The 23,234-nt window shown below is 39.0% G+C and overlaps 1 protein-coding gene across 2 annotated transcripts in view; it reads right to left on the bottom strand.

Moving 5' to 3' along the window:
• LOC136857740 (nuclear pore complex protein Nup214) overlaps positions 1-23,234 on the bottom strand; it is a 232,325-nt gene that overhangs the window by 98,906 nt on the left and 110,185 nt on the right. For both annotated transcript variants that reach the window (XM_067136629.2, XM_067136630.2), the window contains exons 9-10: positions 14,402-14,780; positions 11,671-12,075 (exon numbers count right to left, since the gene is read on the bottom strand). In XM_067136629.2, the coding sequence (XP_066992730.2) occupies positions 11,671-12,075; positions 14,402-14,780 (784 nt within the window). The remainder of the gene's footprint in view (positions 1-11,670; positions 12,076-14,401; positions 14,781-23,234) is intronic.

Here is a 23,234-nt window from a genome sequence, read left to right as displayed (position 1 = left end):
GACTGTGCTCTGTAGGTCTTCTTCTGTGGAAAGTGAGATGCAGAACTATGGGGAACGTGCAAGTGACTAAAAACACTACAGATGGCAAAATAGTAAGGTAGCACGCAGCCCATGCACAACTGTAGTGCTGACTGACAGAAAGATTTATTTGTTACTTGTCTGTATAATAGCATATTGTAACACGTAATTTACATATAGAGACAATATGGATACTGTTGTATCATGAATGGTATAGCATACTATAGCATCGCGATGGTTATAGAGATCCTGCAGTAGTGTTAAGTTTTTCGCAATCCTGTAGAAGGAATATGGGGAAAAAAGAAGACAAACATGGACATTGGCAGTGAACCGAATGAAGTAATTATCATGAAAAAATACCATAAATATTTAATTCATACATAACTGATCCCTTGAGAATAACAGTGGCCTAAGAGATTATTAAAGTAGGCATTGATAATATCTCATAAGTTCCTTGCCCCTATTTTTACAACGCTAAATTCATACAATCCGATCATTAATTGTGTACCGATTCCAGATTTAACTCTTTCTGTAAATAAATAAAAATTCATTCTGTGAAAAATATGAAGGGGAGTTATGACTGAAATTTGCAATTTCTTCGGTTTTGATTCTATTTTTAATAAATGTATATACAAGTAAACACACACTGTACCAAATTAGAGATACAGTAGAGTCTCGTTAATCCGAACTAATTGGGACCGGACTCTGTTCGAATTACGAAAGTTTCGGATTAACCAGAAAATATTTTCTAATGTTATTGTTTTTACGTCTCGCTAAATACTTTTACGGTTTCTGGAGACGCCTAGGTGCCAAGATTTTCTCCCGCAGGAGTTCTTTTAGGTGCCAGTAAATCTACTTACACAAGGCTGACGTATTTGAGCACCTTCAAATACCACTGGACTGAACCAGGATCGAACCTGCCAAGTTGGGGTCAGAAGGCCAGCGACTTAACCGTCTGAGGAAAATAGTTTCTACAATACAGTACATACTGTAATTTGAAATGTCCATTCTTTAACAGTTACATTAATAAAATACTGTATAAAATAAATACACTCCGCTGCTACGCTCACTGATGTGATGTTTATGTGACGCTGGTTTAACACTGCATCTTCGAGTAGTTTCCAATCATTACGGCAAAAGAAACTAACAGACTTTGTAAAGATAAACGACCAGTGATTAAAGATTTATGATGTGTAATTATGTTTATATTAAGTTATTCTAGTAAAATATGACTAATAAAATGCAAGTAAATCTTTATTCTATAATATATTCTTTCATTTCAATAACAGGAATTTTTAAAAAAATTGAATATTTCAGTTCGGATCAACTGACTTTCGGATTAACGGGGTTCGGATTAATGGGACTCTAGTGTATGTAGATATACTGATTCAAGCCGGTCTCAGGTTCGATTCCTGGCCAGTTCAGGGATTTTTACTTATATCTGACGGTTCAATGTCCACTCAGTCTACGTGATTACAATTGAGGAGCTATCAGACAGTGAGATAGCGGCCCCGGTCTAGAAAGACAAGATTAATGGCTAGGAGGATTCGTCGTGCCAACCACACAACATCTCGTAATGTGTACGCCTTCAGGCTAAGCAGCAGCTGCTCGGTAGGATATGGCCCTTCAGGGCTGCTGTGCCATGGGGTTGGGTTTGGTTTGGTTTAGATGTACTGGTTCAAATGTTTTTTTCAGTTTTCTCTTATACAGTACTAACAAGATACCCGAGCTTTGCGACAGCTTTAAAATGAAAGTTTTCTTTCAAAGTTTTCAATTTTGGAAAGTCCACTGTCGGCTAGCCTATAAAATGCACCCTCAGTTTGTATGTTAAACAGTTTTTAGAAATGATTATTTTCAGATGTAACACTCATTTGAAGCCCATACAATTGTTATGTTTTAAAACCCTATGTTATTTAACATCTAGGGTGTAAATGCAACCAATCAGTGAAATGTCGACTTCATACGCTGAACAGTAATGGAAACAGGAATGATTTGGTTTAGGGGTACAATGTTTTAAAAATATTTCTTATTTAATATCTAGGGCATAGAAGACCAGCCATCATGTAAAATTTTAAGTTTCTGCATCAAAAGTTTTTGGAAAAATGAATATTGAGAATTTCAAAGTCAACCCCCATCTAAACTCCTTAGATTGAAGCCAGGCTGAGTGACTCCGATAGTTAAGACGCTGGCTTTCTAAGCCGAAGTTGACAGGTTCGATCCTGGGTCGGTCCGCACTTGAAGGTGCTCAAATACGTCAGCTCCATCGCTAGATTTACCAGCACATACAAGAACTCCTGCGGGACAAAATTCTGGCACCTCGTCATCTCCAAAAACCAAGGAAGAGCAGCGTTCTGTAATCCGTTTTTTGTGGTCTGAGGGTGTACCTGTAGCGGAAATTCATACAAGACCTTTAGCACAATACGGGGACATTGTTTTGCCACTGTGGATGCTTCAATTCCATATTCTGATGTTTGCTCTCTGGTTCAAAGTGATGAACCCATGTTTCATCTCCACCTTCACCTTCATTAGCATGACGGTCCAGTAGGTGCTGATAAGATTCTCACATGATTGCACTTCTGTTCTTCATCGAGTTGTTGTGGAACCCATCTCAAACAGACTTTGTGAAAGTTAAGCCTGTTATGCATGGTTTCATATGCAGAACCATGGATAATGTGCATATGGTTTGCCACATCATCAACAGTCACTCGACCGGGCGAGTTGGCCGTGCGCGTAGAGGCGCGCGGCTGTGAGCTTGCATCCGGGAGATAGTAGGTTCGAATCCCACTATCGGCAGCCCTGAAGATGGTTTTCCGTGGTTTCCCATTTTCACACCAGGCAAATGCTGGGGCTGTACCTTAATTAAGGCCACAGCCGCTTCCTTCCAACTCCTAGGCCTTTCCTATCCCATCATCGCCATAAGACCTATCTGTGTCGGTGCGACGTAAAGCCGCTAGCAAAAAAAAACAGTCACTCGCCTGTTATTCAGGATCATATCACGCACTTGTTCAATACTGGCATTAGTTATGGCTGCAGATGGCTGCTCGTGCGACCCCTTTTGAACTGTTCAATTCACTCGTAAACACTTTGCTGTGGCAAAACATTGTCCCCGGATTTGTGCTGAAAGTCTTCTATGAATTTCCGCTCCTGGTACACCCTCAGACCACAAAAAAAGGATTATGGAGCACTGTTCTTCCTTGGTGCGAACAGACAGCAACGGTATCATCTAATGGCTGGTGAACACACAACACCATAGAGCCACCCTAAGGACCAATTAGAGCAAAATTGCAGATACTTATTGACTTGCCTATGCATTTTTATTATTACTACTATTATTAAAACATTTTGAAGTACAGGAGAACCTTGATGCATCGTTCCCCGAACTGTCGTTTTTCCCCGCATCCATCATTCAATTTATTCGGTCCCAGAAATGTTCCTTATAAACCAATATTAAATTTCCCCGCATCTATCGTTCCTCGAACTATCGTTTTATCGATTGATCGTCAAAAAAATATTTGTCCTCGGCCAAAATTTCCCCACATGGATCGATCGTACATAAAAAATATATATGCAAACTTTTTTGAATTTAAAGAGACAGCTGAATACTATAGCATATAATAGTGGCAACCTGTTACGCGAGAATGTATAAGTAATTACAAGTTGCTAGCCTTCAGCAAGGAGCTCGTAGGTTGAAGTGCTGTGCGCAGGTTATTCACGAGCATCCTGGCGTCAACGCTTCTCCTCGACCTACTAGCTCTAGAAATTTTCTTATTTACAAGAATTAAAACGGAGGCACTGTAAAACTCAAATTTGCCACCATTTTCTATGTTGCTACTGGCTGCCTAGGGCCGCCAGCTTAGTTGAAAATAAGAAAATCGCGCAGTTTAAAACAGTCACAGCATGCACAGGGTACGTTTTAATTAGTCACAGGGTTATTAACCGCATCGTACCTTGTGATGTGTGTGGGATGCTAGAGGCCTGTTGACCTCTTTGTTACCCCCAGCTCAGTTGTTTTCTTACAAGCCAGACCTAACCAAGCCAGACCAATAAAATTTTCACTAGCCTGGTCTTGAAACGAATTTAAGTTGGCAGCATCGATTAGCCCTCTGTGACATCGTCCGAGGCACGCCATATTGAATTTCTAACCTCTGTGACATTGTCCGAGCCGCGCCATATGGGATTTCTAACCTATCGTTTGTGTAGGGTCTACGGAATCTTTACTAAAATAAAAGTTATCGCCATAATATCCACGTTTATCATTAATTTGCAATAAGAGAACTGACCATGAAGATTTTCCAATTACTACAAGATGTAAGAAAAAGTGAAACGAAACAGCGTAAAAGTCGTGCTTGCATGTCCGGCTCCATGGCTAAATGGTTAGCACGTGTTGGCCTTCAATTCAAGGGATCACGATCGGGTCGGGGATTTTAACTTTTGGGGCCTATGTGTAAGCGATGACTTACGCATTAGGATTCATCTTAGGTAGAGCCGCATTTTCATAAGCGCGTTGATCGCCTATCAGGCGACAACTCAATGGATCTGCACCCGGCTTCGAAGGCCACACGCCATCATCATTATTATTATAATTATATTTACATGACGAAAAATGCCCAAATACAGTACCCATATTTTATTATTTTGCTTTCCCCCTATATTATGTCACCTGCATTTACCGTTTTTCCGTTACCATGGTCTTCCCCCCCTCCCGTTTGAAAAACGATGCATCGAGGTTTTACTGTATATCATATTTGACACCTAGGTCATAAAAGAATAACCTTCTTGTAAAATTATAACTTTGTATGTCATAAATGATTTTGGAGGGATGAATAATTTTGTTTCCAGAGCTAACCTCATTTAACTCCTTAGTGATGGAATGTTATAAAATATTTCCTATTTCACACCTAGGATTTAAAAATAAATACCGTATTTCCTGGCATAATCGTCGCATCCTTTATTTTCAATACAAAAATCGGACTTTAAACATTTAATTGCATGATCGTCGCACGTCCAAATTTTGTTCACCAATCTGGTTAAAAGGTAAATGGAACTGCGATGTAAGTTGCATATGAATGCACAATTTAAATACGTGTATGGTTTATGGGCAATTTGGCAACATAGTCACATTTGCAAGATGTTGCACAATGTATAAATAATACCAGTATATGTATGACGCACGGCTTACCGGTAGGCTATCGGCAGTTTGACAACGTGGAAGCGAGACAGTGTACAATTTATTCACCACCTACATATTATGAGTTCTCATTTGAAATACGTAAGGCTGTAAGTTATCGCTTATCGGTAGAGGCCGTATATTTTGGTAATAGCGATACGCACGAAATTTTTCACATCTTCTTTCTAGCCTATATATGACCTTGTAGGTACCGTACCGTAACGTATTTTAGCGAAATGAACTCGCGAAATATCGCGAAATCTGATTTATTACGCGAATCGCGCAAATAATCATGAAATATACCCCACTTGGCACGAAAAATGCGAAATCGTATCGGAAAAGATCTCCAATAAACGTTTAAATGCTTCTGAGAACTTGACTATAGTAGTTTCTTTCTCAGTTGATTGATAGCGCTGTATATTCTCTACACAAATGCACACAAAGCGATGAGCCCTGTTTATCGGAGGTATGTGTATTCATTTCCGCGATCTCTAAGGCAATCATTAAAAATCGATATATGTTATCGATTACAGCAAATGGCGTTGTGTTCGTAGCAAGATCGGTTGTAGATACAACAGTGGGCATTATACTCTTTCGCAGTTAGAGTTCGCCACTTATGAAACTTTATCAGCAAATGTCCAGCATTTAAGTACAAAAATGTTGAAAACTAAAGTCACAACAGTTTTTCCGAGGGCCGAGGAATACAACAGTGAGGCGTTCTATGTATTTGATGCTGCAAGAAAGATTCTAATGTGTAAGTACTGTAATGTTCGCATTACGTGAAAACGAAGAGACACGTGCGATAAATACTGTAGAGAATCAGAAACACACAAAAAGAAGAAGAATGAAGCAAATGAACATAATTTTAGGCGGCAAATAACAATCGGCGATACTTTACACATCGCAAAGGAGTTGAAAACTGGTAGAGAGCAATTTGTAATAGACACAACAAAAGCATTCATGTAAACCAGCATTTCTATAGAAAAACTGGATAATCCTGGCATGAGGACATGGATGAATATAAAAGGAAAGATAAATAATACCGACTTAATTATAAAATATGACGATATTAGTAGGCCTATTGTAAATAAATCGCACCGAGCTCCATAGCTGCAGTCGCTTAAGTGCGGCCAGTATCCAGTAATCCAGATAGTGGGTTCGAGCCCCACTGTCGGCAGCCCTGAAGATGGTTTTCCGTTGTTTCCCATTTTCACACCAGGCAAATGCCGGGGCTGTACCTTAAGGCCACAGCCGCTTCCTTCCAATTCCTAGGTCTTTCCTATCCTATCGTCGCCGTAAGACATATCTGTGCCGGTGCGACGTAAAGCAAATAGCAAAAAAAGAAAAATCGCCTGGCTGAGTTGTAATAATGTTATTGTTTTTACGTCCCACTAACTACTTTTACGGTTTTCGGAGACGCCGAGATGTCGGAATGTTGTCCCACAGGAGTTCTTTACGCGCCAATAAAACTAGTAACACGGAGCTGACGTATTTGAACACCGGACTGAGCCAGGATTGAACCTACCAACTTGGGCTCAGAAAGCCAACGCCTTAACTGTCTGAGTTACTCATCCCCGGCCTGGCAGCACCAGCATATCCATAAATATCCCCCAGGGATATATGGCTTTGCAAAATGCAGTGAAAGCCCGTCGGATAGAAGAGAATTAAGAAGACCACTAATCACAAAAATTAGTTAGATTTACCCCATACCATAAGGAATATTTCACAAGAAACATCGATCAGTATGACAATTTATTTCACGAAATACCTACCGAAATAGTGTTAGTTTTAACACCGAAATCAACAGTTTTATTTCACCAAAAAATAAGGCCCTTACTTATCGGCAACATCGCCAGGAAATACCGGTACCAACACACACACTTGTCTTCTAGTAGACAAGAGGTCTGATAGAATTCTGCGTTATTACAACCACCCGCCCCCCCGGCGCAACAGTCACGAAGGACCTTGGCCTAGCAAACGACCGCTGCTCAGCCCGAAGGCCTGCAGATTACGAGGTGTCGTGTGGTCGGCACGACGAATCCTCACGGCCGTTATTCTTGGCTCTCTAGACCGGGGCCGCCACCTCACTGTCAGATAGCTCCTCAATTGTAATCACATAGGTTGAGTGGACCTCGAACCAGCCCTCAGATACAGGTAAAATTCCCTGACCCGGCCGTGAATTGAACCCGAGGCCTCCGTGTAAGAGGCAGGCATGCTACCCCTACACCATGTGGCCGGCTCCTGCGTTATTGCGCACGAAGTGAAATCCAAGACGATAACGCAGATTTCCACGGAATTATTCAGCTCATGGTCAGCCGAATTATTTACGATGTCTCAGTTGTCTTCGCTACACTCTTATCTTACTACTACGTCATAAGTGTCCGGGCATGGGATGAAAACTTTTACCCAAGCAGGCAAGATAATTATTATCCAATGGTATTAAAGTTTTATTTTATAAACTCGTCAGTAATGTAATGTAAAATCATCAATAACTGGGAAGAAATATTAACCTAATTACCGTATGTTTAAAAGAAATTAAAAAAATGAATGTTTGTTACTGACATCTCGGAACACGGTCAACTTTAGTAGATCTACACCGCGCTAGATAGAGCAATGTATGAAGACGTCCGTGCTCCGGTTTGCGAGCTTTGCGCAAGCGCTCTAGTGTGTCGCAACCAACGAGCTCAACTGATGACAAATTGCTGCATGCTTCCTTGTTGCCTAACAGTATTGGCTGCTCTGGAATGGACAGATCACAGATGCATTTATTTGTTTGTGACTGACGTGATTACTGTAGACATGTGTGCATGAGAATTTAAGTTTTTAATTTGTGTTTGGGGTGTTTGTAGAAATAATTTGTTTTAATAGTGAACAATTACGGAAAGTCATTTATATTGCAAAACATTAACGTGTGAAGCATTTATAAGCGATTATGGGAAAATATAGAAACTATTCTGCGGGCTTCAAGCTAAGCGTAATTGCCTTCGCTGAACAGCACGGGAACAGAGCTGCAGAAAGAAAATTTTCAGTGAGTGAAAAGTTGGTGCATGACTGGCAGAAATAAAGCAAGCTAAAAAGCACAAACCCTTCTAGACGTGCGTTTAGAGGTCCTAAAACAGGGAAGTTTCCTATAACTGACGAAGAAGTGTTTAAGTACGTCAATGAAATACGTAGCAATGGCTGCAGTGTATCATATGAAATGTTACAAATTAAGGGACGGGAGGTAGCGCGCAAACACAACATACTGGTAACTCAGTTTAAGGCGAGTCGTGGGTGTATTAAGGGGTTCATGCGACGACATAATCTGTCAGTGCGAAGGAGAACAACACTAAGAAAAAACTTGCCTACTGATTACACGGACAAGATTGTAAATTTTCACCGATTTGTCATACGTTTGCGCAAGGAAACTTCGTACTTGCTTTCTCAAATCGGTAATGTCAATCAGACTCCAGTATCTTTTTTGATATGCCTCGCAACAGCATTATTGCGCTAAAAGGATCACGAATGTATTAATGAAAACCAGTGGTAATGAGAAGTTGCGATGCACGGCAATGCTAACCATTACAGCTGATGGAAGAAAGTTGCCGCCTTACATCATTTTCAAGAGGAAAACGATGCCTAAGAATATATAGTTCCCCCAGGGAATTCATGTACAAGTGCAACCAAAGGGTTGGATGGATGTAGAACTCAAGCTGGACTGGGTTAAAACAGTGTGGGATAGAAGACCCGATGCACTACTAAAACAACCAGCTCTGCTTGTTTTAGATAGTTTCCGAGATCACCTCGTGAACGAAGTGAAGCAACTTCTCAGTAAAAATAAGACACGACAGATAGTCATTCCTGGTGGCCTAACATCTGCTTTGCAGCCACTAGACGTATGTATTAATAAACCCTTTAAAGACCACTTACGTTGATTTTACAACGAGTGGACGATGAGCGGCGATCAGCAATTGACGCCCGCTGAAAATATCAGACATCCACGCTTGGACTTGTTATGCTCGTGGGTGATGAAGAGTTGGGATCTTATACCACCTGAACTAGTCTCCAAGAGCTTCAAAAGGAATGGGATTTTGAATGCACTAGACCAGGGATGGCGAACCTATGCCACGCGTGTCACTAGGTGACACGCGAACATGATTTCGGTGGCACGCCACATGAACATAATATTTTATATATACGTCTTGTACTACAGTCTTGTACTATAGTGTTTCACGTGTAAGAAATAAATATCGAAAATCTCAATACTAGTTCCATTCGGACGTGCAATATGGCAACTGCTACACCGATAGGTCCGGAAATCAAGTGAGATAGTGTCGTTTTCTGGTGGTTTTGTATACGGACATCGCAAACATGTTTTCGGTGCCAAAAAGAACAAAAACTTAACAAAGGTGGTGACCGTATTTTTTCAAGAACTCTGGCCAAGGGAATTCGGACTGATAAACTTATGTGTTGCCTGTGTTCGAAAACAATTGTATCAACCACATTTAATGTAAAGCGCAATTTCGAGACTGGTCATTCAAATGTTTGTTGCATTTCAAATGAAGAAAGAAGAGAGTTTGTTTCACAAAATATCCAACATTACACAAAACAAACCAGTTCTTTTGTATCACCTTCCCGGCCAAGGAATAATATCAGCGCGGCTGTTTCCATCTGTCTCACTGCATAGTACAGCATGCATGGGAAACAGATTTCTGACGGTGAGTTGTTGAAAGAAAGTTTCTTATTAACGTTTGACACATTATTTGAAAATTTCCCTAACCAACTAGTAATAATTAACAGAATTAAAGAATGCCACCCAGCTGAACTGCTGTCAAGGATAGAATAATAAGAATGAGTGAAGAAGTTTCGGAGCAGTTGAAAGCTAATTTGGATAACTCCCACATGTATGCAGTATGTTTTGATGAAAGCATGAATGTGACCTTACAAACAAGGATGGCTGCTTTTTTTTTTTCTTACGGAAATGTGATGAAGAAGAAATTGGTTCAATTGTTGAGCGTACAAACTACAATATGGAAAGATAATGAAGCTAATGGAGGAAGTGATGTCCATTCTCAATATTAGTACTTCTGATTTTTATATCTAATAATTTGTTTTTACAATTTGTTTTACGTGCACCAACACAGATAAGTCTTGTGACGACGATGGGATAGGAGAGCCTTAGGAGTGGGGAAACCGCCGTAGCCATAAATGAGGTACAGCCCCACGGAACATGTAATCAAATGTATTTACAAGATATATGTATAATAAATAAATACATGATTGAATCAGTAAATGAATAAATAAATAACATATTCTGAAACATAAAAACATAATACCAATATATCATAAAAACATAATCCGCAATTTAGAAAGGAAGTCGCGAGGTGGGGGTTGTATGTTGTAGACATCCTGTAATGGAAATAAAAAAAACAAGTGGCACAGTCAACAGATGAGAATAATAAACCAGAGTTAAAATGGCACACTAGTTGGAAAAGGTTCGCCATCCCTGCACTAGACGGTTCCGAAGATGACGCAGTGTGGCAGAGAGACGAAGAATCTGATACTGGTATTAACAGCAGCGAGGACGGCGCATCAGATACTGAAACCTGCGATAGCAACACAAAAGATTTGGAATAAATTGTGTACCGGTAAGTCTGTATTTCACAACAAAGAGATAAATTTTTGCAAGTGTAATATTTTAACTTTAATACTCAAATTAATGACAATTAACTTAATACGTTCATTTTTATTTTCAGATTGGATAAACGTTCGCCAAATTGTTGCGAATAATTATGAATTTTGTTTTAGACTATTTTAACTATTTTGATGTATAAACGCGAGTATTACGTACATCTTACATTTGTACCAAATACAATTTAGTTATAAATAAATTTTTTGAGTAACACAAATACTGGTATTAAAGATTCTTCGTATAATGGTCGCACCCTTCTATTTTTTCGAAAATTTTGGTATAAAAAGTGCGACGATTATGCCGGAAAATACGGTACTGCCATTTGGAATTTCCTCAATATGAAGTTCACAAGTGTTGCCCAATAATACATGGAGACATTTAAAGCTGTAAAAAAAAAAAAATAAATAAATAAAAAAAAAAATTAAAAAAAATAAAATAAAAACCTAATGCTAAAAAGTTGCTGTCTGAACACTACACACTTTCAGATTTACTGCCTAATAGCATTAAACTAAATTAACATAAACTGATAATACTTCATTATAACGCAAGTCAAATTCATACCCATGGTACATCCATAGCACATTATACATTGCCTACAGAAGTACATGTGGCCAACATTTTCAAGAAGTTGCAAGGGATTGGGTAGCACTTGACAGAGGTACTGACATGAAACAGCTTCGTAAATTACTTTAAACATCAATCACCATCAGTTTTAACTGAAAATAAATAAATAAATCAATTAATTAATCGATTAATGGATAGACAGATGAACAAATGAATGAACAAACTAAAAAAACAAGAAATATACACATACCTCCACATTTAACTTCATCACCCGATCCTTTTGGATGATCAGTTCCTTCTGGAAGTGATTCATTTCATTCACTATGGCTGCATGGAATTCACTGCTATTACCATCTCGAGTACGTTTCAAATTTGATGTGGTTGATGGTGGTAGTGTCTCAGGAATAGAAGGTTTCTGCATAGTATCTCCAATTTTTGATGCAAATTTCTGGGTTAGTTCATGTGCAGATTTCTCTTCCACAACAGCATTACTTCTGGTACCAGCCAAACCACCAAAGAGGCTGTTAACCTGAGGTTTAGCAGCATGCTGAGGCGGTGGGGTCTGAGGTGGAGTTTGAGGCTGAAATAGAGGCTGCTGAGGTGATGGTGTTGGAGCAGAAGGAGTAACTTGCTGCTGACCAGGTTTTGATGCTGCCTGCAATGGTACAGATAATTATACAGTACATTTTAAATGTTATATGTACAAATAACAAGTATGGAAAGAATTAGGAAAACAAATGGTAGAATATGTGCAAGCAATCCACAAAAAATGTTGTAGCAATGTCTAGGCACATGTGGGGAGGGCAGAGAGGTCCTGAAATGAAACTGGACAATGACAAGGAATGGCGCTATCACCACTGTTATACGCAATGGTTATAGACAAAACTGTGAAGAAAAAAAATATGGGGACAGGGAGCCTGTTTGCATATGATACTGTGGTGCAGGGAGCAAGTACAAGGGACACTCAACGTGTTGAGCGAGATAACTGAAAATTATGGAATGAAAATCAGTACGGAAAAGAGTAAGACAATGGTGATGACTAGAGGAAAATGGGAAAGGAAATAGAATTATAAAAATAAAGGGACAACACCTTGAAATGTGGAGAGCTTCAAATACTTGGGAAGCAAACTAATGCAGGATGTAGGCTGGACATGGAGATTAGTAAAATGATTCAACAGGGAAATGCGCTCTACCACTGTGAGAAACCTGGTGTGGAGAAAGAAAGTACCAAAGAAATGTAAAAAGGTAATATATCAGAATGTACTACTGCACAATACAAACATATGCAGCAGAGACTTGGTCACTGACAAAAAAGACAGAAGAATAAAATCCAGGCCAGTGAAATGAAATTTTTCAGAAGTAAAAGGGGACAGACAAGAAAGGACACAATAACAAATGAGGATGTCAGGAAGAAAATAGGAGTGGAAAAGCTTTATGAAAGAATGGAGAGGTAATCATGGTCATATTGGCTATATGACTTCAGAAAAAAAAAATAGATTAACCACCTAATCACTACACATTATAATCTAAAAAGATTATTTATCTAACAAAAGTGGACACGTTTTGGCTCTTGGAGCCATTATCAGTACACAAACACTTAACCTTTTCACTGCCGAGTTATGATGACAGGCCGAGCCCTGTGGGCCGGATTTCTTTAAAAGGAAGAAGCACTTTGACAGATACATATTTACTGATACTACGAATGGAATGCATATCGCCCCGTTAGCCCTGCAGCCCAATATGATGTCGGGGATGAAGTGAGAAGATAATGAATATGAAATGAATGATGATGATGACGATGGTGAATGAAACAGGGTACAGAAGTGGAAGGAATCGGCTGTGGCTTATGAATAGGAACTGTCCCGGCATTTTCTTGGGAGTACGAAAGGGAAACCCTCAAAGAAAACAATAGAAATTCTCAAGACAGCTGATGATGAGGTTCGAACCCACTCGCCTGCCGAGTGCAGAGCTTGGCTCCATAGTCGTAGCATGTTAATACACGCGGCTACTCCGCTCAGTGATACTGTTACTGAAATATAATATAAAATTCTTTATCCAAGAACTGGTAATATCAAAATCATTTACATTTGGGGAAAAAATAATTTATCTGAGGAAGGGGTGACAATTCCGCATTAAACTCATCACTACTACTTTGTCTCGCACTTTCTTGTAGTTCAATGTTGCCACTTAGATATACTCCACCTTCATTATCAAAATATAACTTACCAGATTCACTATTTATGAGGAAACATTCAATTTCTTCGTCAACAAAAGATGAATGTATACTTCAAGACGCCATGATGGCTACATGTAAGCGGGAAAGATCGCTTTCAAAACACACAAAATGGAGTGGTATATCTGCAGTACAGAACTTCTTTGAGCATTTCCACGGAATCTCAAAGCTTGACATTATATCGCGTTCATTTGTGCGATCGGTGAAGTACACACGGATCCAAAACGTATATATACGGGTTTGGCGGACGTGGTACAGCATTCAAAATGGATATATACGGGTTTGGCAGTGATTGGGTTAAATAAATAAATAAGATAAATAAGATTAAGCCCATAGACACATTTGAACAGAAATCATGTAGTAATGACATGTATCTTGAAGATATCTGGATGACCAGCTGTAAAACAAAGCCTCGCTGTCTCGCTGCGCACCTCCGTTGCATCAATAACATCAGTAACAATTGTTGTACAATATCCAAACAGCAGAACACAGTAAAGAGTAACTACAACTGCCTTGTGCATCCAAATCTAAATTAAACCAACCAAGCAAGCAAGCAAACAGGGAAGAAACTGGCTCTATTTTTTTTTTACATGGATCTGTGTATTGAAAAAAACAGTTTTGGCTTATTAATTAATCTGTCGCAAAACAAAGATCTATCTGAAATGTACTTCCCAATTGCTCAACCCTGCTAAATGCATTGCATGGCAGAATATAGCTGTAATGCTGAATATAGGAAAACGTATCTTACCATCTGCAAGGAGAAAGATGCTCCTGTGAAACTAAATCCTCCACTAGGGGCAGCTGGAGTAGGCAACAGACTTGGGGTGGATGAACTTCCCAAATTGAAGTTCATCAATGGTTTGCTACCTTCAGCAGGTAACTTAAAAAGAGTGCTACTAGCTTGTTGCTGCTGCTGCTGCTGTTGCTGTTGTTGCTGCTGCTGTTGCAGTTGTTGCTGCTGTTGTTGTTGGTGCTGCTGTTGTTGCTGGTGCTGCTGTTGTTGGTGCTGCTGTTGTTGTAGTAGTTGTTGCTGCTGCAGTTGTTGTTGCTGCTGCTGCTGTTGTTGTTGTTGTTGTTGTGTTGGTGGCAGTTGTTGATGCTGCTGGGGTGAAGAGAAACTTTCAAACCTGAAGACAAAATCAGGAGTGAAATAATATTAAGTTTACCAGGTGTTGAATATTATTATTATTACTGCATATATGCAAATAATCTCTGCACCTTTATTTTAGGAAGATCGGGTGAGTTGGCCGTGTGGTTAGGAGCACGCGGCTGTGAGCTTGCATCTGGGAGATAGTTGGTTCGAATCCCACTGTCGGCAGCCCTGAAGATGGTTTTCTGTGGTTTCCCATTTTCACACCAGGCAAATACTGGGGCTATATCTTAATTAAGGCCACAGCCGCTTCCTTCCAACTCCTAGGCCTTTCCTATCCCATCGTCGCCATAAGACCTATCTGTGTCGGTGTGACGTAAAGCCACTAGCAATAATAATAATAATAATAATAATAATAATAATAATAATAATAATAATAATAATAATAATTTAAGAAGGGAAATTTGGAAACAAAAAAAATTTTGTACATAGCCCTGTTAAATATTTATACTGAAAACTTTAAATACTACAGTACAATAAATTATACAATTATGAAACAACTGTCTTGTTATGTTGTAATTTTCAAAATATATTTTCTGTTCTGCATTACCAATTTGCAACTGTGTATATAAATTTCTTTGTCACAAATTGATAGCAAATCTGTGGAAATTCACACTCTTTTCTTCATGATTGGCTGGGAGATGTTGGGAACTGCTAGTTTTCTTATGAAAAACAATTTTGTTTAAAAACAATGCATGAGCCATTCATGGCTAGCCTTAAAACATAATTTTTAACTCTCATGCTACTGCTAGAGCTTTCAACCAACACATCTGACTTGTGACCACACATCCAAACTGTCTCTTTTTAGTCACGCATTCATATATTCTGTTTTTAATTTCTGAAAATTTTGCTTTCTGTCCACGAAATGCCCAGTGGTTACCATTTCTGTTCAACATAAGCTTTACTTTTTCTCTAGTCATATAACCACAACTCTTGTCCACATTGTACTTTCCTCCTGAAGCACCAATTTGCTCTGTCTCTTCAATAATATGAAGATTTTCCTTAGCTGGGAATGACTTATAATGAGAACTCACAACAGCCATCATAAACACATGCTACTATGCAAATTACACAATATGTACACAGCACAATTCTCACTTGTGGCAGGAACAGATCTGCCAATGGAATTGCCAACAGAGCAGGCAGAAAAATACCAACTTCTAGATTTCTGTATGTCAGGAGCATTGTAGCAATCTTGATGCAAATAATGCTCGAATCTCAAACTTTTACCCACAAAATTTTAAAAAATTATGCGGGGATCATTAATGTATACACAGTATTATCTTATAAATTACTCAACATGACTGGGTACAAAATACATTCACAAAATACTGATACACCTAATTACAGTTCTTTCGAGAAGAAAATTACAAAATGACGTCAGACACGAAATAAAAAAGAACCTGCCCTCCCTAGTTAATGAGTTAAAAACCAGCAAAAACACTATCCTTTCAAAACAAATCCATGCTTTAAAGACCAAAATAAACACCAATAATGTTATAGTAACAAAAGCCGACAAAGGTAGCACAACTGTACTCATGAACAAACAGGATTACATCAAAAAAACTGAAGAATTCTTTTCTGACACACCCTACACCATCATCAACAAGGATCCTATACCAAAAGTACAATGCAATTTGAAAACCCTTCTCAAAAATTCAACTTTCCTCCTAAATGACCATGAAATCTTTAAACTAGTCAACATGAATCCAACTTTACCCACAGCCAAGTCCTTACCCAAAACCCACAAAAAAGACATCCCCACCCAACCAATTATCAACAGTAGGGGCAGTCCAACATACAAAACTTCCAAGATTTCTACACTACTTTCTCAAAAAACATTACAAATTCAACAACAAAAGCCCCATTAAGAACTCAATTGACCTATGTCAAACCTTAAATAAATTTACACTGCTACCAAACCACATTCTATGTTCCTTTGACATCACTAACATGTATCCGAAACATCCCACTTCTTGAGACCATCAGCATCATAAGAAACAACCTCTCCAAACACAGTGGACTAAGCAAAATAGAAATTGAAGAGTTTATTAAAGTATTAACCTTTGTATTGAACAATAATTACTTCACGTTCAACAACAAGATATACCACCAAAAGGGCTTAGCTATGGGAGACCCTATTTCTGGAATTCTAGTGAACATCTACACGGACAACTTAGAACACAGTAAAATAATAAATTCCATCAATGTAGAACACAGTAAAATAATAAATTCCATCAATGGTATTCATCTTTGGCTCCGCTATGTCGACGACACATTAGTCATCATCGATAAGCAGTGCAATAGCAGCGACAACATCCTCACATTCCTAAACACTTTAGACAACAATATAAAGTTCAAAAAGGAGTATGAGAACAACGGCTCTATCAATTTTTTAGACACCAACATCACACGATTGGACAATGCATTTGAGTTTCGGATACACAGAAAACCCTCCTTCACTCCGCTAACAATAAACAATAATTCGGGTTTTTTTTTTTTTTTTTTGCTAGTTGCTTTACGTTGCACCGACACGGATAGGTCTTGTGGCGACGATGGGACAGGAAAGGGCTAGGAGTGGAAAGGAAGCGGCCGTGGCCTTAATTAAGGTACAGCCCCAGCATTTGCTTGGTGCGAAAATGGGAAACCACGGAAAACCATTTTCAGGGCTGCCGACAGTGGGGTTCGAAAAACAATAATTCTTTACACCCCAACTCTCATAAACAAGCCTCTTACTACAGTTTAATATATAGAGCTTCAAAAATTCCCCTTTCACCTACCAATATAAAAAAAGAACTGGATTACATAAAAGAAATTGCCAAGTTCAACGGCTTCAACACCAACATGATCAACAAGATCATCAACAAAGTAAAACTAAAATGAACAACACAACTTTCCCCAATAAACCCAAATACGCAACTTTCATATACACTAATCCAGTCATCCACCAGATAGCCAACCCCCTAAAAAAGCATGAAGTCAACATTGCTTTCAAAACGCAGAACAAGAACCAGAACATATTTTGCAACCAGAACTCTGTCAACCCAAGAAAAAATCACTACGCGGGCTCAGGTATTTACAGACTCACCTGTTCACAATGCAATTTCTCGTACATCGGACAAACTGGCCGAAGCTTCCAAACCCGTTATTTAGAACACTACAATGCCCAAAAACATAATACATTTTCCCCAATGAGCACCCACATGAGGGAAACTGGCCACCACTTCACCACAATAGAACAAGACTTAAAAATCCTAAAAAGAGTTGAGAAAAATAAACTAATGACAGTTTGAGAACCTATACATCTTTCCAGACCAACACTTCAATAAAGACAAAAACCTCAACAAGATAATAGATATTTTAAAAAAAAACCCTTTATGAACAAATTCCCACCTTGCTACAAAAATGAATTTTCAAGGCAACAACTTGACTAAAATCTTTAATAGCACATTAACCAACTTACCCAGCACGTCGACAGTTACCCCCCTCCCCCATTCCCATCAATTCCCCCACACGCAATGACAGCAAGTCCATACCTACTCCCACCCAAGCACTTCCCCCTCCACTACGACCCCATCGATACAATACGAGAAATAAAAGCCACTCAACCATCAAAAACACTACAACACCCAACACAAGCGAATAACATTCAACCGCATTAATAAAAAGACACCAATACTATCCACGTAATTTTCAAGTTCATACATCCCCTCCCCCCCTCCCTTTTTATAAACCAACACTTTATCAACCAGCACTCCCAAAACATAACAAGCTCACCCGTCCACTCTACCTTCCTCCATTCCAACAGCTCACCTCTGCGCATGAACTCCGCCCATGCTCCTCCCTCCTAAAGCTCCCCACCCCCTCCCGCCGCCATTGCCAACCACAAGTGTGTATTATCGACTGAGCCTCCTTCATAGTCAACCAACATCCATCAACAAATTACCTCTCAGCGACACATCAGGTATGTAACATAACCTTTACTCTTCATTACTTACCCTGATCTTTTCTTACACACCAACTAATACTTTTAACATCTCGATTACAGATAACTTCCTAACTTAGCACACGAGGGCGAAACGCAGGCAACCGAGAATGAGTTAGCTGGAAAATTTATAATGTCCAATAATGGACCATTATATTGGTATTATAAATTTACTCATTCAGGACAAATATTTTAGGTTCCCTATGGGAATCAACATCTGCATCATTTGATGGCCAGGCAGGCATCAATTTTTGGAAATGAGACATAGCTCTCATAGTGCATTGGCACTGCTGGTGGCTTCAAGTAGCCTATGCAGTGGCCTCCACGGTATGCACTAGCCTTGCGTCTTGGGTGGTGTGCTAAGTCCCAACTGACGAGCCTAACTTAGCACACGAGGGCGAAATGCAGGCAACCAAGAATGAGTTAGCTGGAAAATTTATAATGTCCAATAACGGACCATTATATTGGTATTATAAATTTACTCATTCAGGACAAATATTTTAGGTTCCCTATGGGAATCAACATCTGCATCATTCCAGCGCACATCGACACAAATATGGCGTGCCACTACGGCTCCTCTTCGCAGACAGAATGAGAAGATGCCTCGTCCCAGCTACAACGCTCCGACTCTGTAGTTACCATATACATTCTAATATCTCCACTGCAGTTCATAGCACAAGCAACTCGATTCTATTATACCAGACCAGCAACAAAATCAATAACTTCGTCCCGAGGTCCTTCATACTTTCATTCACGAAATAATATCAATTTAAGTCTCACTGGCATCTCACACCGATGTTTTCACACATCATTCCAAGCTACAAGAAGTTAACTAAGAAAAAGCGAAGGATTCTACCCGCAACATATTCCCGATAATACAATTACCTACGAATAACTGCCATCATTGTTGACATTCAAATGCACCGTATACTCAATGAAACCCATTGAGTCTCCGTCTACGCTGACCAGTTCACTGTACCGAACCCGGTGCTTCAACCGGACAACTTTCGGTTTGATGCCTATAGAACCTCATTTGGCTATGGAATATTTTCCCTGCCCCCTGTGATTATAAACTAAGATTAAACCACTCTGCATATTTCTGATTATGTCAATGCTACAATCATCTTCCAACGATTAAAACAATGGGACGCACTTGGTACTAGACTTTTTTTATATCCTTGCTCACCAAGCTGCTCTCTTGTAAATATGTATATAAACTGTAAATTCTCAACTGTTCATTTGGATAATGTAAATTTACTGTATAGTTACCAACCATTGACAGTAATTTTTGGTTACAAACATTGACGCCCAGCACTATACCCTTTCCCCCATGACTGTTATACTGTAAATAATTTTATAAACTTTATAATTTCCTATGAGTGCGTCAATTATTCTTCAGAGCACCACTGCTGAACTCTGCTATAATTACCCAGTAATTTTAAGCACTGGTGCTGAGTTCTATAAACTTATATTGTTTAACCTTCACCATTGTACAAGTGTTTCTCATACTTAATTTCCCATTGTAATGTGTATTAATATGCGCAAGTTAAATACTAATCAGGAACCTGATTTTTGCCTTGAGGAGGTAATTTGACTGATGATGCCCTCAATGAAGGGCGAAACATGTCTTAAGTGGAATTAACAATAAATTCCTAAATGTAAAATTTATATGTATTGAATAGGTGACAAAATAAACCTTTTAGCATCCTACAGAAAATTAAATATACCAAACATATGAAGAACAACGAATTTTACGAACTCAGTGATACATTTTATTCTCTCCAATGAAATGATTGAAACATTTCTAACATTTGTTAGTTTAGCTCTGCTTCAGTATATTCAACATATTTCTGATAATAAGCATTAAAAAATTTGCAACTAAAACCGTAAGTTCAGATTCAAGACATAGATAGAGTAAGAGGGGTTTCCTTATATTTAACCTTTTGTGGCCCTATTTAGGACTTAGATTCTTAGGTACTTAGATTCTCTCTCTCTTATCGTTCCCTCAATTCTGAGGATCGTAATCTCCGAAGAGGCTGTTGGTCAGCTGTCACCATCTCTTGCGGTCATCGGCCAGACAAGCTGCACTAAAGATGTTCAACCCAATTATACTCTTGATAATGTTCAACCATTGAGTGGAAACTCATCCACTATCTCCCTTGCCAGGACCATTTTCAAGAACGATAAGTTTTTCTATGCTGTCATTCCAACGTTGCATAGTATGTCCAAAGAATTGTAAAATGATAATGCTTATTGTTTAAAGGGGCCTAACATCTAGGTCATCGGCCCAGATTTGCAAATCTCTTTGTTTACATACTGATGATAATTTGATCTCATCAATTTAAAATACTACATTACACTGCGTAATTGTTGCCACTGTGCCAAAAATGATTTTTAAACATTAATTTTGTCATAATTCACATTTATATGTCAGGCATGGAATGGCAGTTTTTTCCCTGGTTGTGCACCAACCTGGATCAGCTAATTTATAACAGGAAGATAAAAATACAGTAAAGTATTCTGGTGTAAATGTAAGGGGAAAATCTTCACAATCACTTTCATTTGTATGTAATATGGCACAGTACAGACCAGACTCAATGTATGGAAATCCCAGTTCCAGGAATATAATCTCAACATCAGCGAGACCAGGACAGTGGTGATGGCAATCAACAGAGAAGACCTGCATCTGGCGAGCCAAACTTGTCCTCAGACACTCCCAGCACTAAAAGCCATACACCATTTCATTTTACCTAATCCTCTGAGAGCAGAACTTTGGCTTATGATGCTAGTTTTCCCCAAGGTAGTGGGTTTGATCCTGACTCGGTTCGATGGTATGTGGAGAGGTGCCGCTCGTGGAAAGCTGAAAAGCTTGTGTCGGTAGATCTACCTGTACATCAATAAACTCTTGTGGCATAAAATGTCCACCTCCTCAGTGTCTTCAGAAACCTTGGTACGTAAATCAACATTATTAAAAGCAGCCTCAGATGCCCTAGATTTAAAAAGATGTTCTCTCTGTGAGCTGAACATTGCTTGCTATCAGCATCACTCTCTGAATGTCTCATATTCAGAAGCATTCTCAGATGCCCTGGGCATGGACTAGTATTTTTCAGCTTTGAATGATGATTTTCCAAGGACAGTTTAATTTGTAATGGCCATACTAAAAGGCACCAACTCTCAATAGTGTCACCAACCAACCAGTGACACTAAATAAGTTCCAGTCAACAATTCCTTATGCAAGTAAATGAACAGAATCATAGACTGAGAAGGAAAAATGCATGAAAGAAATACTGCATTTACTCGCGTATTAGATCCCCTTCCCCCCCCCCCCCCCCCCTCACTTTACAGCTAAGAAAAAATAAGGGGAGGTCCAATATGTGATAACCTCAAATTCTGTGCAGCGAACAAATGGCTTCTAGACTATAAAGAGCTATAAATTATACATGAAAACATTCTACACTATTCTTTAACAAACTTATGAATGTGTTTGAGTTATACTGGCTATTTTCGTTGGATGGTAGTATTTCTAAATGTAAAAAGACAATAAATGAACACGACTTTTAGGCCTACATATAAAGTAAATATAGTCAGTTTTAGTTACTCATATCACGTCATTCATTTCATCTCGTTAATTCCTCTGATTTGGTTGATGTCAGGAAGGGCTTACGGTCCTAAAAACTCGCTGCGAAGATTCGTCTCACTTCATACTCAACCCAATAGAGGAAAGGGATAAGGGCATCGTATTATCATATTATGTAATATTAATACAAAAGAACTTATTGGCCAGTCATTTGTCACTGTCAGTTGAGCAGGCCTACCACACAGTAAACCTGAGTAAATCTAATCACTGCTTTTATTTGAACTATTGTCCTGTGCCCCCAACTTCCCTGCTACTGGCATGTCGTCATTCCAAATTATTGTCATCTTCAATGCCATCTCGTCAGCGATGCATCGAGAGCATTCAAGGTTCAGTTTTTTGTTTTTGTTTTTACTTTTAAAAATAGTTTTGTTCCCGACTATAGAGTCCAAATGGTTTCTGGAGATGGTCTCTGATATTCCCAGTTCGTGTGAATGTGTAGCAGAAGCCACTCCTTCCGAATAAAGCCGTGCTGTAGAAAGCGTACCAAACAACCGATAACTAACGTATGTTACGAGTTGTCCTTCCGAATGTAATACGTTGTGACTGGAAGCGTTCTTTGGATAACTGCTGCTGTTGAAAGCCAAACCCTTATTTTCAAGTATATTTTATGCTTGTTCTCCACATTTATCACATCAGGATTTACCTAAATAGCTGTAAATGAGATGGCATTGTTTAGGTTAGATATGCTATCAAGTGACTGCATAGTGCCAGAAGTTCCACGACAGGAAGATTAAAAATAAATAACAGGAAAGTGCCGCATTTATGGATATCTACAGGTGTGGTGGTAATGCATTTTATTATCATACTGT

The sequence above is a fragment of the Anabrus simplex genome, chromosome 1 (assembly GCF_040414725.1).
Source record: "Anabrus simplex isolate iqAnaSimp1 chromosome 1, ASM4041472v1, whole genome shotgun sequence".
In the NCBI taxonomy this organism is placed as follows: domain Eukaryota; kingdom Metazoa; phylum Arthropoda; class Insecta; order Orthoptera; family Tettigoniidae; genus Anabrus; species Anabrus simplex.
Note: the sequence above shows the minus strand (reverse complement) of the source record. Positions and strands in the feature narration are given on the sequence as shown.